General features: G+C 39.4%; 1 protein-coding gene across 2 annotated transcripts in view; it reads right to left on the reverse strand.

Moving 5' to 3' along the window:
* Positions 1-16,238, reverse strand: part of LOC126266868 (nuclear valosin-containing protein-like) — a 161,245-nt gene extending 145,007 nt beyond the window's left edge. Inside the window, exon 1 of one of the 2 annotated variants that reach the window (XM_049971492.1) lies at positions 15,772-16,238. In XM_049971492.1, the coding sequence (XP_049827449.1) occupies positions 15,772-15,933 (162 nt within the window). In that variant the 5' untranslated portion in view covers positions 15,934-16,238. The remainder of the gene's footprint in view (positions 1-15,771) is intronic. The other variant, XM_049971493.1, reaches the window with a different exon arrangement.
* Between the last annotated feature and the right edge of the window lie 2,248 nt (positions 16,239-18,486).

Genomic DNA, 18,486 nt, shown 5'->3' on the forward strand with positions numbered 1-18,486 from the left:
ATAGGTGTTTAGGTTCTGTTTTAAATGTTAGTATGATGGCTATCATGGAAAAACAAAAAAGTTTGCATATTTGGTAACAAAAAATACATCTTTCACACAACTGCACAATCATTATAAATAGATTTGTTTTTTTGGTCTTTTTAATTGGAAGATTAGAATTTTTCAAATAACTAAATATTATAATAGTTAAACAACACAAGGTGATCACAATAATGTGACAAAGGAAATAAAAATTTTTCGATTTAAATTAATGGACAACTTATAGTACCTGGCATATTTACGGGATGAATATGGGAAACCAAATACAGGCTTAAACACGAATTTTCTTAAGATTCCAATTTGTAAATAAAAATCACAATTAAACCAATTAACTAAATAAAAATAATGATCAGTCCTTTCTATAAAAAATTTAAAATAAAATACTTGCTTCACTTTTTTTATTCAGCATTTGACAATTTCAAACAATACTAGAAAACAAACTCATCCGAAAAGTAATTACATAAATTACGACACTTTCACATTTCAGTCTTTTGTGCAGAAATCTGCAAGAAATTATCCATCGAGTTATATCATAGATGAAGGTTTTGTAGAATATAGAGTACACTTCCTTTTTTATTCTGCGAGACTTCATCAAAACACTGTCACAAGCTTTACATATTGGAATCTTAAGAAAATTCATGTATGTAACCCTTTACAAATGTGTGTGTGTGTGTGTGTGTGTGTGTGTGTGTGTGAGCGCGCGCGCGAGAGAGAGAGAGAGAGAGAGAGAGAGAGAGAGAGAGAGAGAGAGAGAGAGAGAGAGTGTGTGTGTGTGAGTGTGTGTATACCTATCCTTCCCCCCCCCCCACCCCCCCCCACCCCCCCCCCCCCCACCCCCGGTAAGTCTATCCGCTCCCGGGATTGGAATGACTCCTTACCCTCTCCCTTAAAACCCACATCCTTTCATCTTTCCCTCTTTCCTGACGAAGCAACCGCCAGTTGCGAAAGCTCGAATTTTGTGTGTATGTTTGTGTGTCTATCGACCAACCAGCACTTTTGTTTGGTAAGTCACATCATCTTTGTTTTTAAATATATTTTTCCCACGTGGAATGTTTCCCTCTATTATATTCATACCCCTGTATTTAGAATGACAAGTTACTTTCTTGTATTCATCCCATAAATATGCCACTTGTATTCATCCCATAAATATGCCAGGTACTACAAGTTGTCCGTAAATTTAAGTTCAAAAATTATATGAACTGTGTGTGCTTTGACATTGTTGCATGTCGCTTTGCTTTGGGAAAAGGTTTCCATTTGGGTATCATGACATTAGAAACCTGTATATAGTGTATGTTCGTTCTGTTGAGGAGTCTCATCATGTCCCTTGCATCTAGACAAATTTCAGGCACTGAAAATGATGTTCGATTATGTCCTCCAGATTACAATTTCCACATGCAGCACACAGTTTTAACTGGATGGAGTTGATCACTATTGTCTGGTTTGATCACTTTGTACCAAGTTGATTTGGCACCTTCTGGTATTATTTTCATTGCTAAATTTTCCCCATATGATTTTTCCTGTATTGCTGGGGTAGCCACAGAAATTAGTATACCTTTGAGAGCTATGGCCGTGTTATGAACTTTTCCTTTTTTTAGGACATCTGTTGGTATGTAACTTTTTTTGAGATTGTAATTTAGGATAACGTTTAATGATAGTGAGATACTGACAATGTCAAGTGGCACTAGCCCTGACATTGGACGATATCTGTGAAACAGTTCAGTAGAGGGCGAGTGCGGTCCCTTTCCTATTACACGCTTAGTTCTGTTGACAAGAAGCACTACAAATTTCATGTGCAAGGCCATTAGTCCCAGTCCACCCTTATTTACGCTGAGGGTGCAGGATGACAGAGAAACCTTACAATTTCACCCCTCTGTATAATCCAGTATATCAGTTGCTGTCTAGCCTCCCCCCCCCCTTTTTTTGAGCATTGGGAGTACCTAAGCTAAGTACCACATTTTTGCGAGAATGTGTGTGTCGCAGTGCTTGACTCTTTCTATCACAGCTAAATTTCTACCTGCATGGATTTTTACTACCACTCTTGTGCGTTAACTGAGAGCCACCATTCTTTGTGAGTTATGCTGCAATGACGTCTGTCAATTGGTGTTGATTTTTGGTAGTGAACCAATTCTGCTTTATATTTCACCTATTATTTGTAATTGGCAACATCACAGTCTGGAGTTGACAATAGCACATGTAGCTTTTTCGTACTGTCAGAGGGTGTTGTGTAAGATATCAACATCTCGAGAACTCTCCATGAACACACACAAGTCATCAGCGTAAGCACTGTATTTGAGCCTTTCATTTCCTATTGAGATTCCTTGGCACTCACAACATATGGTTCAGAGGAGTGGATCTAAAGCTACTGCATAGAATGTCATCGATAACAAACAGACTTGTCTGACTGACCTTTTGATGGGAATTTTCTCACTTGATCTACCATAAACAATAACTTGTATCACAATGTTGCCCAAAATATTCTGAACTGCATTGGAGAAAATGTGCCAAAGCCCATTTTCATCATGACTTTCCAGATATTCATGATTAACCCTATCAAAAGCATTTTTACAGTCTATTAATACAATCACTGCTTCCTTTGACACATTAGTTTTTGTGTACGAAATACAATCTATATATATGTCAGTAAGGCATCATGTGTGTTTCTGCCTGGAATGGCATGCATCTGATACGAACTGATCACTTTTTTTCATTGTTTGCTTTAATCTCCCAGTGAAGCACTGACCGATTAGTTTATGGTCAATTTTGAGTAATATGATCGGACATAGATCACGTAAGTTAGGTGTTCCTTCAGCTTTCGGTATCAATGTGAAGCATCCTCTTAGAAGTTCTTCCTCTATGGCGAAACCATTCGGATTTTATTAGCAATATCTAGTAAAACTTCCCTTAAAATATTAAAGAATTTCAGATAAAACTCAACAAGAACCCCATCCACTCCTGTAGATTTTCCTTTAGAACTCTTTTTTTATTGCTTTCTCAATTTCTTCTAAAGTGAAGGGCTTGTTAAGATGCATCCTGTCATTTTCCATGAGCATATGAAGCGTTTCCTGAATAAAACGTTTTATTGCGGATGGGCTGATGTTGCCACCCCCCTTTTTTAAATAGGTTTGTAAAATGGGTGGTGATTTCAGTCATTATTTCATTTTCATCTGTAGTTTGCTGGCCATTACGTTTTTTCCACTCTGTTATAAAACAATTCCTGCCTCTCTTCCGTTCCCTGTCTAAGTGGTAGATAGAAATGGGTTGTTCTGCGTTGCCACCGACTGGCTGACTTCTTATAAAGGTACCTTCAGTTTTCTTTTGAAGAACATGGAGAAGTTTTGCCTTCATTTGCCTTAATTTGTCTCCCCTCGGTGGTAAGGTCAGCTGAACTGTTACTTTACTAACTACATCTTGCAAGCAACTCCAAAAGAATTGCGAGGTTTATTGAAGCCAATGGGCTTTTTCAGCACTATAGGTGATTAATAAATTTCGAATAGCAGCCTTGTTTTGCATGAGCCACCATTTCAAGTGGCAGCGTTTCACCTCTTGCTATGTGACCAATAAATCTGTGCCAATATATGACCCTCCATATAGCTAATGTTAAGCTTCAAAACGCCTTTCTCATGACAAGATGTGTTTCCGAGAATTTAGTTTAGCAGACGTAACAGCAACGACCCAAGAATATCACAGGTTTTGTTCCAGTTTTAACTATTTGAGCTCGAACTGAAGACAACACGTATATCCTATCAAGTCTGATATGTCCATTAGTATAAAAATAAGTGTACTCAGTTTTGTTGGGCGTTCAAAATTCGCCAAGTGTCTTCAAGATAGTAAATTTCAACTAGGGCTTTAAGTTCATTACACTTATTTTGAACAGGTTTCTGATCATCATCATCATCCACTACACAGTTAAAAAGCGCCATTGGTGACAAGTGTACTATTACTTCTGTGAAATAACTGGCAAAGTTCTTGACAAAGGGAATGGCTTCTGTTTGCTTGTTTCCACTACTGGATGGAGCATAAACATTCACAAGAGTTACTTCATGAATGGCACAAACGATTCCACATCCGCTTGGTAAAAATTCTGCATTCTTTATTTCAATGTCACGGTGTACTATAATGGCGGTACCACTTCTAGTCTCTGGGCCGATGTTAGAAATCACTGAAGTCAAAAATTTGATTAGCTGCTTCGCTTGTAACTTCTTGTACTAAAGCTATATGACATTTAATCTCCTTTAAGAAGTTGTTAAGACAACTATTTTAGTAACATTGGATTTCTTATTTATGTTAAGAGTGAGAATGTTCCACAGTGTACGACTGTGTGCCATTTATTATTAGGCTACGCGTACACCTCATCGCCTGCCCATTCCATTGGTTTTACGCTTCCCTCATCTATGGATATGTATGAGTGAATAATGTCGAAATCAAATGCTTGAACAGATTTCTTAGCATACTGACTTTCAGATTTTTTTCCCATTTTACCTGAGGTGGATCTTCATTCTTTTGCTTGCCTGGTAGACAGGTTTAGGTGTTCATTTTTCCCGCGCGCTGTTCAGGAGTGGAATGATAGAGAGATAGTATGACTGGTTCGAAGAACCCTCTGCCAAGCACTTAAATGTGAATTGCAGAGTAATCGTGTAGATGTAGACTTGATTCTTTATCACGCTGTTCATGGGTGACATCTTCAATCTGGCATGCTCCTGTAACAGGCTGTACAAGAGCCCACACCGTTTTTGAGTTGCTCGGCTAACGATAAGGATGCTGAGGAGTTTGTAAGCAATATACAGAAGACAACAGATGAAGATTTAACTGCTGACGCCTTTTTACAAGATGCTTTCTTCAAAAACATTAGCTGCCAAGAACAAGAAGGAAGCTCATGGTTACGAGCAACAGAAACAATGCAAAACACTAATGGCGTGTTGTAATGCAAATGGGAGTTGTAAACTACCGCTTATGGTGATTGGAAAATCCCAACATCCATGTATTTTTCAAGACACTGGCAAATACTCTACCAGTGCAGCATTGAGCTTAGGAGAAACTGTAGATGGACATTCTCTCAGTGGTTCCATGAAATGTTTATATCAGCAGTGAGAAAAAGAGTTAAAGAAAAAAGCTTCCATTGAAAGCTATCCTTACAATTGACAATGCCCCAGCCATCCTTCTGATGTTTCTCTGAAGTCCAATCCTTACAATTGACAATGCCCCAGCCATCCTTCTGATGTTTCTCTGAAGTCCATTGGTATACATGTACAAGCACTCTTTCTTCCACCCAGTGTGACAGCCCTAATTCAGCCCATGGATTAGGGAATTTTGGAATCTATTAAACGTCATTATCTACATTCACTTCTCGTCTCCTTGCTAAACAAAAGTGAAAACAACTATCAAGACTGTGCTGAAGACATGGAAAGCAATTAACATACATGGTTTTCAAAGCAAGGGATAAAGTGAAGAGTGCTGCCATAATAAAGAGCTGGAGGAAATTGTGGCCATCCATTGATGCCGAGTTGGAGCCAGTAGTGACTGACAGTGATGAACCAGTCAATTCGGAATTATCAGTTACTTTGTACACTGACATGCTCCACAACCTTCCAGGAGGAGAAGAAATTGATGATGATGATGTTACTAAGTGGCTGAATGAGGAAAATTGTGATATGGACCAAGCTTTAACAGATGAAGAAATAATCAAAAGCATGCAAGAAAGTAATGATGGAAGTGATGAAGAGGACACAGGAGGAGAGAGTATGAAGATTTCTCACATTGTTGGTGTTGAAGGTGCAGAGGTCTTCCTGGGGTACATTATGCAACAACCATGTACCTGCAGTACCGATGTAATGCTTGTAAAGCAGTTGCATGATAAAGCGTGCCACCGTCGCGTATCATCATTGCACCAGTTAAAAATTAAGGACATGTTTCATAGTGAGTGATAGAACTGTATAATTATGTACAGTATATACTCAAAGATTAAGTTTTCTTTTGAAATTAATGTATTTTTGGATTTAATAAAGTATATCCTCTGTTTTAAAATTGTGTCCTTCGGTTTAATAAAATACATATATCCCCTGTGTTTTCAAAATAAAATAAATTTCAGACACTCAGTAATCTGGCACCCATATGTGCCAGGAATGGCCAGATTAGCGAAAGTCTAGTGTAACAGCTACCGGCCAGTCTCCCCTAAAGTCTCTTTGGCCCAGCAGAAGCTACTTTGTCTCTACACAACAATTAGCTGAACTGCCAGTACCACTCAAAGAATCCCTGCCAAAGATCCAAAGTACGTGCAAGTACCTCTCTCTCTCTCTCTCTCTCTCTCTCTCTATCACACACACACACACACACACACACACACACACACACACACACACACACACACACACACACAGCAGATGAGACAAAGAATGGAAACACAGGACTATAATATACCCTTCATATACCTATAGATGTATGAAGATACAGTTCATCACTAATTTGTGTTGCTGTTTGGGTGCACCATCAACACAAGGTTGCACAGCACTGCGGCAAGCGACTGCAGCAGTGTAATTGGTGGCACCACTGATGCCTGTGGACAGTGGTTCGCAATGTCAATCTTCAAAAACCTTTGAAGAAAAACAGTGAGTAAAATGACAGCGGCCAACAGAGTAAATACCGTATAGTCTTATCTTTGATAGGAATGCAGTTAGACCATCACCATTTGAAATTCATGAGTGGCTGTTTAAAGAACTTGAAATTGTAGAGTATAGTATATTAGGTATACAGTTGGATTTCACTCAGAATTCTGTGTTCATCAAATTTAAAGATGCTAAAAATTGTGACGAACTCATGATCACAGGTGGCAACACTAAGAAATTCAAGCATCTTGGTGGATCTATTAGCAATGTTGCAGTAGTATGTGCAGGCATGGTTTACAAAACTCCAGCTACCATGGCACTGAAGAGTGCAATCTATGCACCACTGTACCACTGCATGAACACATGAGAAAACAACACATGAAGTGTCCAACAGGTGAGAATTTTTGGCATTTCTTTAATTGTGCACTGGCCAAAGAAGAATACGCAGAACCACATAAAACTTCTATCCATGCTGCTCTGAGACCATCTGTTGTTAGAATGGACCATCTGTTGTTAGAATGATATCTATTTATCAGAGGCTAGCATCTGATACAATTCTCCCCAGATGCACTGCTGGAAAGATACAAAATGCAAATGAGTGTCTAAATAGTATAACATGATCAAAGTGCCCAAAGGATGTATCTGTATCCAAAAGGAAAGTAGAAATAGCAATGACGGAAGATATTTCACAATCAAGGGTGCTATCTGTGAGCAGCTACAAGAACAAAGACCACTCCACTTCCAGCAATAAGGATGCAAAGGAGAAAAGTTAAAGACGAGCACCAAACTGTGAGGTCAACAGTACCTCGTTTCCAGTAAAAAAGAAGAAAACAAACATGACGTACGGCACAATAACAGGAGTAAGGAAGAACCAGAACGACAACAAACACTACAGTGGAACAAAACAGGACAAGAAAACCACAGACACATGCAAGAAACAATGAGAAGAAACTAAAAACAAGAAAGCAGATTACCATGACTGGCTGACTATGAGAATAAAAAATGAGAAGCCATCCACATTAGAACCCCCACCCTAAAAGCCCTTGGGTGAACAACGCAGAGGGACAAAGGACATGCACTAAAACTCAGATCAAATAAGAAAACCCACCCACTCTCATGAATAAAACGTAAAACTAAAGCTGCTGCTGAGTCATTGTCACCCACACCGAAGGTAGGGTGCTGGAAAGTGAAAAGTCCACCAAAAAGTGGCTAAAAGTGGGCAGTCAAGCAAGAGGTGGACAACTGTCATTTGGGAGCCACAGTGACACTGAGGTGGGTCCTTGCAATGGAGGAGTTAACCATGTGTGAGCCAACGCGCAGCCAACAAGGGACAACTGATTCCCTGCAAGAAGCACAGCGAAGACTTCCACACATTCGCAGTCTCCTTAATGACACGCAGTTTGTTGTGCATACTGTTACGCCCCTCCATATTCCATAGCCGAAAAACCTTGTGGCGTAAGACACAACGCTGGCCAGTTTTAGATATACCCATCTCCAGCAGCGGTTTCCACATAGCCTGTTTGGGGAGGACTCAGCATGTTGTCTTGGACGGAGAGTCATCGTCAGATGTAGAAGTAACTTCAGGTGTGCCCCAGGGAAAACGTTGGGACCCTAGCTGTTCATATTATATATTAATGACCTTGCAGACAATATTAATAGTAAAATTGGGGTTTTTGCAGATGATGCAGTTATCTATAATGAAGTAGCCTACTATCTGAGGGAAGCTGCATAAATATTCAGTCAGATCTTGATAAGATTTCAACATGGTATAGAGATTGGCAACTTGCTTTAAATGTTCAGAAATATAAAATTTTGCACTTCACTAAATGAAAAAACATAGTATTGTGTGACTATTATATCAAGCACTCACTGTTGGAATTGGCCAACTAAAATACATGGGTGTAACACCTTGTATGGGTACGAAACAGAATTATCATGTATGTTCCGTCGTGGATAAAGCAGATGGCAGACTTCAGTTTACTGGTAGAGTACTGGGGAAGTGCAAACAGTCTACAAGAGAGATGGCTTACAAGTCACTCATGCGACCCATCCTAGGATACTGCTCAAGTCTGTGGGACCCGTACTCGATAGGGCTAACATGGGATATTAAACATACACACATATACAGAGAGGGGCAGCATGAATGGTCACAGTTTTGTTTAATCCGTAACAGAGTGTCAGAGATATTGAAGGAACTGAACTGACAGACTCGTGAAGACAGTAGTAAACTATCCCGAGAAAGTCAAACTGTCAAGAACGAGCTTTAAATGATTATTTTAGGGCCATACGACAACCTCCCACATATCGCTCACAGAGGGATCATGGGAATAATATTAGGATAATTACTGCATGCGCAGTGCCATTCAATCAATCATTCTTTCCGCACTCCATACGTGAATGGAACAGGAAGAAAACATAATAACTAGTACAATGTGATGTGCCCTCTGCCCTGCACCTCACAGTAGTTTGCAGAGTACAGATGTGGATATTTGCAAGAATTATTTTGGAAGAGCTTGTGACGGCTTTTTAGTGAATTATTTTGATGTTGGCAGTTATGAACAATAGATTTGTTTTTGGATTTGAAATTTATTAGTGCGGTGTGTTGTTTATGGCTGGAGATTTAATTCTATGTTCAATTTTTTGTTGCTTATGGATATTACAATGAAGTTTAAGTGCAGGTGCCTGCACGGCACAATGGGGATATCATGTTGAACATAATTCTTACAGTTATTTGATTTAAATGTGAAGTTTGCGAGGTGTTGGGTTTGTGGAGAAGGCATGAGAGTGACCAAAGTTGCTGCATCTTTTAACAGAGACCAGTATATGTGGTGCTAGCTGCAGGACACCCTATGGCTTTCTATCCTGAGGGTTTCTTGGTGTGAGAAGTTTAAGCTGGCCATTAGAGAGAATGTTGATGACATTTCTGCTATAGCTAGACTTGTGTGCCAGCTGACTAGGATGGGTAAGCTTGTTTTTATTTCAGTCTGCATGGTATGCATGTTTCTTATGAGTCAAAAGTAGTGTAACTGCAATTTCTTACAAACTTCTGTTGTGATGTGTTGATAATTATACAGTATTGTGACTGGTAGGTAGTGTAGGTTTGTTTTACCTTCAATCATGAGGTTAGGTTTTCAATATTAGTTACATGGGAGAGTTGGTTTTGTGATAGTGTGGACAGGGTTTGAGCTATACAAGATGTTCCAGGAGGACTGGTCAATATGACATGAAAGATCAATCGAAGCCAAAATTTACAGTAAACATGGGTTTTAAAATGCATCCCTTAAGAGTTATGAGCACTTTTTTTTACCAGAATAAATATTATATAATAGAGAAGATGAACAAGTGCTTGTAGCTCTTAAAGTATTGTTTTAGAACTAACACTTTTTTTTTTGCTTCAAATAACTGTCCCTTTTGTATCCTCGAACTGGCCATTGCTCCTGGGACACCCTGTAATGCTTATGTGAAATTTGTAGTTCTGGGGTTTGGATCTCTGTGTGGGTTAGTGGTATCATGGACTTTGGACATATAGGATCAAGTGAAATTTCTGATACCACATTTGTCTCTGGTTTTTGATTGTGGTTTTGTCACATGCAGAGGATTTCATTTGCTGCTTTTTAGCATTTGTTTTTGTTCTGATATGTCTTCAGGGTGGGGAGGCTTGCGTGCCTCAGCGATACAGATGGCCGTACCGTAGGTGCAACCACAACGGAGGGGTATCTGTTGAGAGGCCAGACAAACGTGTGGTTCCTGAAGAGGGGCAGCAGCCTTTTCAGTAGTTGCAGGGGCAACAGTCTGGATGATTGACTGATCTGGCCTCGCAACATTAACCAAAACGGCCTTGCTGTGCTGGTACTGCGAACGGCTGAAAGCAAGGGGAAACTACAGCCGTAATTTTTCCTGAGGACATGCAGCTTTACTGTATGATTAAATGATGATGGCATCCTCTTTGGTAAAATATTCCGGAGGTAAAATAGTCCCCCATTCGGATCTCCGGGCGGGGACTACTCAGGAGGATGTCGTTATCAGGAGAAAGAAAACTGGCGTTCTACGGATCAGAGCGTGGAATGTCAGATCCCTTAATCGGGCAGGTAGGTTAGAAAATTTAAAAAGGGAAATGGATAAGTTAAAGTTAGATATAGTGGGAATTAGTGAAGTTCGGTGGCAGGAGGAACAAGACTTGTAGTCAGGTGACTACAGGGTTATAAACACAAAATCAAATAGGGGTAATGCAGGAGTAGATTTAATAGTGAATAGGAAAATAGGAATGCGGGTAAGCTACTACAAACAGCATAGTGAACGCATTATTGTGGCCAAGATAGATACGAAGCCCACACCTACTACAGTAGTACAAGTTTATATGCCAACTAGCTCTGCAGATGACGAAGAAATTGAAGAAATGTATGATGAAATAAAAGAAATTATTCAGATAGTGAAGGGAGACGAAAATTTAATAGTCATGGGTGACTGGAATTCAAGAGTAGAAAAAGGGAGAGAAGGAAACATAGTAGGTGAATATGGATTGGAGCTAAGAAATGAAAGAGGAAGCCGCCAGGTAGAATTTTGTGCAGAGCATAACTTAATCATAACGTAACACTTGGTTCAAGAATCATGAAAGAAGGTTGTATACATGGAAGAATCCTGGAGATACTAGAAGGTATCAGATAGATTATATAATGGCAAGACAGATTTAGGAACCAGGTTTTAAATTGTAAGACATTTCCAGGGGCAGATGTGGACTGACCACAATCTAATGGTTATGAACTGTAGATTAAAACTGAAGAAACTGCAAAAATGTGGGAAATTAAGGAGATGGGACCTGGATAAACTGAAAGAACCGGAGGTTGTACAGAGTTTCAGGGAGAGCATAAGGGAACAATTGACAGGAATAGGGGAAAGAAATACAGTAGAAGAAGAATGGGTAGCTCTGAGGGATGAAGTAGTGAAGGCAGCAGAGGATAAAGTAGGTAAAAAGACGAGGGCTGCTAGAAATCCTTGGGTAACAGAAGAAATGTTGAATTTAATTGATGAAAGGAGAAAATATAATAATGCAGTAAATGAAGCAGGCAAAAAGGAATACAAACGTCTCAAAAATGAGATCGACAGGAAGTGCAAAATGGCTAAACAGGGATGGCTAGAGGGCAAATGTAAGGATGTAGAAGCTTATCTCACTAGGGTAAGATAGATACTGCCTACAGGAAAATTAAAGAGACCTTTGTAGAGAAGAGAACCACGTGTATGAATATCAAGAGCTCAGATGGAAACCCAGTTCTAAGCAAAGAAGGGAATGCAGAAAGGTGGAAGGAGTATATAGAAGGTTTATACAAGGGTGATGTACTTGAGGACAATATTATGGAAATGGAAGAGGATGTAGATGAAGACAAAATGGGAGATACGATACTGCGTGAAGAGTTTGACAGAGCACTGAAAGACCTGAGTCGAAACAAGGCCCCCGGAGTAGACAACATTCCATTAGAACTACTGACGGCCTTGGGAGAGCCAGTCATGACAAAACTCTACCATCTGGTGAGCAAGATGTATGAAACAGGCGAAATGCCCTCAGACTTCAAGAAGAATATAATAATTCCAATCCCAAAGAAAGCAGGTGCTGACAGATGTGAAAATTACCGAACTATCAGTTTAATAAGTCACAGCTGCAAAATACTAACGCGAATTCTTTACAGACGATTGGAAAAACTGGTAGATGCGGACCTCGGGGAGGATCAGTTTGGATTCCGTCGAAATGTTGGAACACGTGAGGCAATACTGACCTTATGACTTATCTTAGAAGAAAGATTAAGAAAAGGCAAACCTACGTTTCTAGCATTTGTAGACTTAGAGAAAGCTTTTGACAACGTTGACTGGAATACTCTTTTTCAAATTCTAAAGGTGGCAGGGGTAAAATACAGGGAGCGAAAGGCTATTTATAATTTGTACAGAAACCAGATGGCAGTCATAAGAGTCGAGGGGCATGAAAGGGAAGCAGTGGTTGGGAAAGGAGTGTGAGAAGGTTGTAGCCTCTCCCCGATGTTATTCAATCTGTATATTGAGCAAGCAGTAAAGGAAACAAAAGAAAAATTTGGAGTAGGTATTAAAATTCATGGAGACGAAGTAAAAACTTTGAGGTTCGCCGATGACATTGTAATTCTGTCAGAGACGGCAAAGGACTTGGAAGAGCAGTTGAACGGAATGGACAGTGTCTTGAAAGTAGGGTATAAGATGAACATCAACAAAAGCAAAACGAGGATAATGGAATGTAGTCCAATTAAATCGAGTGATGCTGAGGGACTTAGATTAGGAAATGAGACACTTAAAGTAGTAAAGGAGTTTTGCTATTTAGGAAGTAAAATAACTGACAATGGTCGAAGTAGAGAGGATATAAAATGTAGACTGGCAATGGCAAGGAAAGCGTTTCTGAAGAAGAGAAATTTGTTAACATCTAATATAGATTTAAGTGTCAGGAAGTCATTTCTGAAAATATTTGTTTGGAGTGTAGCCATGTATGGAAGTGAAACATGGACGATAACAAGTTTAGACAAGAAGAGAATAGAAGCTTTCGAAATGTGGTGCTACAGAAGAATACTGAAGATAAGGTTGATAGATCACATAACTAATGAGGAGGGATTGAAAAGGATTGGGGAGAAGAGAAGTTTGTGGCACAACTTGACTAGAAGAAGGGATCGGTTGGTAGGACATGTTTTGAGGCATCAAGGGATCACAAATTTAGCAATGGAGGGCAGTGTGGAGGGTAAAAATCGTAGAGGGAGACCGAGAGATGAGTACACTAAGCAGATACAGAAGGATGTAGGTTGCAGTAGGTACTGGGAGATGAAGAAGCTTGCACAGGATAGAGTAGCATGGAGAGCTGCATCAAACCAGTCTCAGGACTGAAGACGACGACAACAACAACAACAACATGTCTTCATAATTAGCTCTGTTAAATATATTGGTGGTCCTAGCCCTAAACTCCCTAATACTCGTGCATGTCCCTTCAGTTTGTGTATTCACGTGTGTAATGAGCAATGTCACTTGTCACACCGTATAGCTCAAAATCTTGATATCACAGTTCAATGGTGATGAGTGGTAGCGCAATCTTAAATTTTGCCCTAGTTCTGACATTCCTCTCCCAAGGCAGCAAAGGATCTTCTTGGTCTTTTTACCCCTGTGGTTACTGTTCATCTGGACTTGCATTTTTAATCCTTCTCTTATTGGGGTGTTCCTTAACTTCTGGCTTCATAATGGACAACCACGGGAAAAATACAGGCAGTCTTCAAACTGTCCATCATTTCTCGCTACTCTGTGAGCGTTTTCATACTTGTCCACCTTGGTAATAATTTTTTGTATAGACAGATCCATTAACAAAATGTGTCCAACAAGAAATTGTGACAAACCTTTTAGCCATTTATGTGATCAATAATAATTGATCAGTTTACATGATAAACATTTATACAATATGTTGATGTCACCGAGTTAGGAAAATCTTGGGCTACTAAATATTTTTCAATGAAAGTTGTTTGCTGTCATGGGGTTTCATTGGTATTACAGCATAGGCTGAGATAATGTTAAATCATATTCTCTACCACAGTAGGCTATAAAGTGAACAAATGTTTTAGTAAATAATAAAAACTTAGTTACTTTACGTCCTATAACATCTGCATCAATACTCCGCAGGCCACCTGGCGGTATGTGGCAAAGGGTTCTTCTGTTACCACTAACTGATCCCCCTTCCCTGTTCCAGCCATGAACTGTATGTGGGAAGAATGACTGTCAGTTAGTGACTGTATTATCCCACAACAAAGTATGCGGCTTTTTTCTCTTCTATCAGTCTCATCTGATAGGTTGTCTCAGACTTATGAATGGTACTTCAGAAGATTAAAATTTTAATACAAGTACAGGAACAAAAAGCAGTATGAATGCTCTTACTATACTGAACAGATAGCTAACAAAATATTTAAGAGGGTGATTACAAGAAGGTTCAAGGTAAACAGATCATTTAATTTTTGGCAAAATTTAGAACATACACCTATAATTCAGTATCTCGTAGAACACCACAAGGTTTAAAAATTATCTACTCACACAATGAGATACAAAAAGTAGAAAGAGTGAAGATTTTAGAAGTACAGATAGAACATAGCCATAACTGAAACACCTACAGCCTAGAATTAACGAAGTGCCTTGGCACAGCTTCACTTAACAATATGCAGCATTACTGCTGTATGTGATCAAAAAATGAAGAGACTAGTTTATTCTGCATTCATTATCAAGTTATGGAAATACTTTTGGGGGAAACTCGACAAGTTAAAATAACATTTTCAGGAATCAGAAACACATTACCGAATTAACATCTTGCAGAGGCCTTGCAACTATCTGTCACACAGACAAAGTGAAAGCGATAAAGACCCAATTAAGAAATTTGTAGTGCAGCTCCTACAACACTGAAGAGTGTCTTCACTTAAGATCTTAAAATTTATGTTTCAGAGAACTTTATAATTAGCACCGTAATACTTTAGTTCTCTGCAATACGAAGCCAATGCATTGTAATTTATTGTACTTAATGGAGAGGCCTATCTTTGACGTCTTCTCAAATCTGAGAGACCACTCGTAGCAGGATCCAGAATATGACCTAACATAAAAATCTTACACGACCACATAAACCTTGTATAACGTAAGCTCGTTTTACTGTCTCATAAGCACTACTGATTTTATTTCAAACAACGACCACTCTTACAATAAGGGGACAATATTTACAAATACAAACCTAAGATCAACACGACTGAAATAGGTATGGGCTGTACATCTTTTATGTAAAATGGAACGTGTTTACAGTTTAATTGCTTCACAGAAGTGCTTACGACCATATTTCCGCAAACAGCTCCAACTAGGAACTTCAAGCAACTTTGTAAGTAAACAATAAGGCCTGAGGCAATTACTACCACGAATTTAACCAGTGAAAACAATGGCCTTTATTCTGTGAAACCAATAATCATCCTACATACAATGGTAAATAAACAAGCACTAATGCATGTAGGGCAATGGAAGACACATACCTGAAACTTATCTATCTGTTACTACTAACCCACTAATATGAACAATGGGTGGAATAAGAGCATTCAAATCATTAAATATGAACACCTACCTGTTTTACACGGCCAATTATGTGTGGATCAGAAAAGTATGGATTCAGTCCTTGCTTCTTCATTTTCATATCTTTCCTTCCTTCACTTGGACCCTCGATAGGAATAATTTCTGTTGATGAATTCAGTTTTCCGAGGAGACTCATCACTGAAAGATCACTCATAAGCTAACGCTACAAAGAACATAATCACAAGTCGTTAGTTACATTACTTGGTTCAAATTTCCGGGGGAAACAGAAACCCTAATCTACACTTCGCGTTCCAAAGATAATCAAAGTAAGATGACAGAATCTCCGGTGGCAGCGCAAGCTAAAGGCTAAAGCGATTGTATCGCCGCAATAAATTCGTTCACATTTGACAACAAAACGGAATAAACTGTAATAAGAGCTTGTACTTTAGTTACTGTTCCGTTGGTAAATACTCTATCATTATAAAGGACGTCAACGGAACAGAACGAAAATAACGTCGCCGTCAACAGGAGGTCTGTTCTCACTAATGGAGATGGAGCTTCGTCATAATGTCACTTCGCTTTAGCCTAACACTGAACGGAGAAAGTGAGATTATTGGAGTGCATCTTGTATATAAATAAGAACGTAGATTGAGGAAGTAGATTTCATTAAATAACCTTTTTCTAACAATGAAAAAGTAAGCTTTCAAAAATATAGTAGTTCTGACGTTATTTGGTACTTAAAAAATGGATAACGTAAAAAGGCTGTATGTATTGCATGCTACTATAAATAATATAAATGTTCAGAAATATTTCTAAGGCAGTTTTCCTATTCTTCACTAATTTATTTTTTACCATAACAAATTGTAAAGAATATACGTTACAATATGGGCTTTGGCTATCAATATACTACATCGTGGCTAGTTGCGTCGTTGCAATACTATACAGTCGCTCCTGATGGCATACGTGGAACTTTAATTTCATCCTTCAGCACTAGGCTGAGCGTAGTGACGTTTTGTTGAAGTTCTGGCTGGCGTAAACATGCCACGCTGACGTCCCCTGCCGAGGAATTCCGTCCTGCTGACATCCTCTGTAAATAGACCACTCATAGAACAAACATCCAAATCCTCTTGGAATCCAATTTAATGAAAACAAAATAAAAATGAAAAAGGTACAGCACCACAAAGCTACCGATACAATATGAGTGAGTGCAGGGAGAACAGTATAACTGCCAATCTTAGCAGACAATGGTAATCTCTCTACATCAACATCCCGCTCCATCCTCACCATATCCTACCCTATCTTGTTAATGTTTTATATGTATGTATTATTTCTGACATGTTTCTGACACCTCCGACACTATTAAAATAAATATTCTAAGGACGAATAAATAAAGTAAAATAAACACCATAACTTCCTTCCCTAGAATTGTTGCGCTCCGTCAGATCCATTGATGGTGTCTGTAGCCAGTGGCATTTAAAATGTATTATGGATTGTTTGTAAGTTCCGTTTCACTCCGTGTGAAAAGACTTCCATGCGAAACAGATCACATTTCGTGATACATTCTTCAAACGTACTTTCAAAGGCTCTTCATGTGCCACCATTACGTCAGTCATTTAGCTCCATTAAAAATAATGCACTGAATAGATATATCTTCCAGAATAAATATTTTATTCTGTAGTGGAGTGTTAGCTCTTTTGTGACTTCCTGGCAGATGAAAAGTATTTGCCAGCATGACACTGTTATCCAAAACTATTCTTGGTCTGACACGTTCTTTTAATCTGCCAGGAAGTTGCTCTTCCTCTGTATGTGCATTACATCAACTAACCTCTTACACCAGGGCATTACAAAGTACAGTCATATTTAATGTAACCACCGCCAGCGTTTGACGTCAATATGTAACAACCGCTCAAAGACGCAGGTGGCAGCGCTAGTTGTGGAGGGAATACAAAGCATGTCCTAAGAAAGCGGAGTACAGCGCAATCGTTGTAATGCGGAAACGGAGGGATTTATCGGCCGCCGAAAGTGGCATGATCGTTGGTCTTTGAGCCAAGGGTGGAAGCATTTCCAAACTAGCTAAGTTTGTAAACTGTTTGTGTGGCGCCGTGGCTAAAGTATACAGTGCGTGGCAAGATGGCGCTATCTAAAACCAGCTCTGAGGCAACTGTGGTGTACAACAGGCCATACATAACAGGAGTGAACGATGTCAGCAGATATTTACACAGACGAACAGATGTGCAACTGTTGAGGAACTGACCACAGAGACGAACCATGTAGCTAAAGATAGTCTCTCCTCAACAATCGTTCAGCGAATGTTGCTGGGTACGGGCCGCTGCAGCACAGGCCTAATTCATGCACCAATGCTGACTGCTGTTCATCAGCAACAAAGGCTGGAATTTGTACACCAATCCAGCAACTTGAAATCTACTGGGTGACAAGTGACCGTTTCAAATGAATCGCGTTTTTAGCTCATCAGACAAATGGCTGACACCATGGAACATTCATTGGAAGTGTCCAGGCTGGAGGAGGAGTGTTATATTCCGGGAAATGTTTATTTTTCCATCGCACGACATCGTCTACCAGCAGGACAATGCAATGTGTCACACAGCTCACAAAGTACTTGTGTGGTCCTCAAAACATCTCGATGAGTTTACTGTATTCCCCTGGCAACTAAACTTCCCAGATTTAAAACAAATTGAGAATTTGTGAGACCAGCCTGACTGGGTTGCTCGTGCCTTGTATCCCCAACAGAGAAATCTAACACAGCTGC

The sequence above is a fragment of the Schistocerca gregaria genome, chromosome 4 (assembly GCF_023897955.1).
Source record: "Schistocerca gregaria isolate iqSchGreg1 chromosome 4, iqSchGreg1.2, whole genome shotgun sequence".
NCBI classification, from domain to species: Eukaryota; Metazoa; Arthropoda; class Insecta; order Orthoptera; family Acrididae; genus Schistocerca; species Schistocerca gregaria.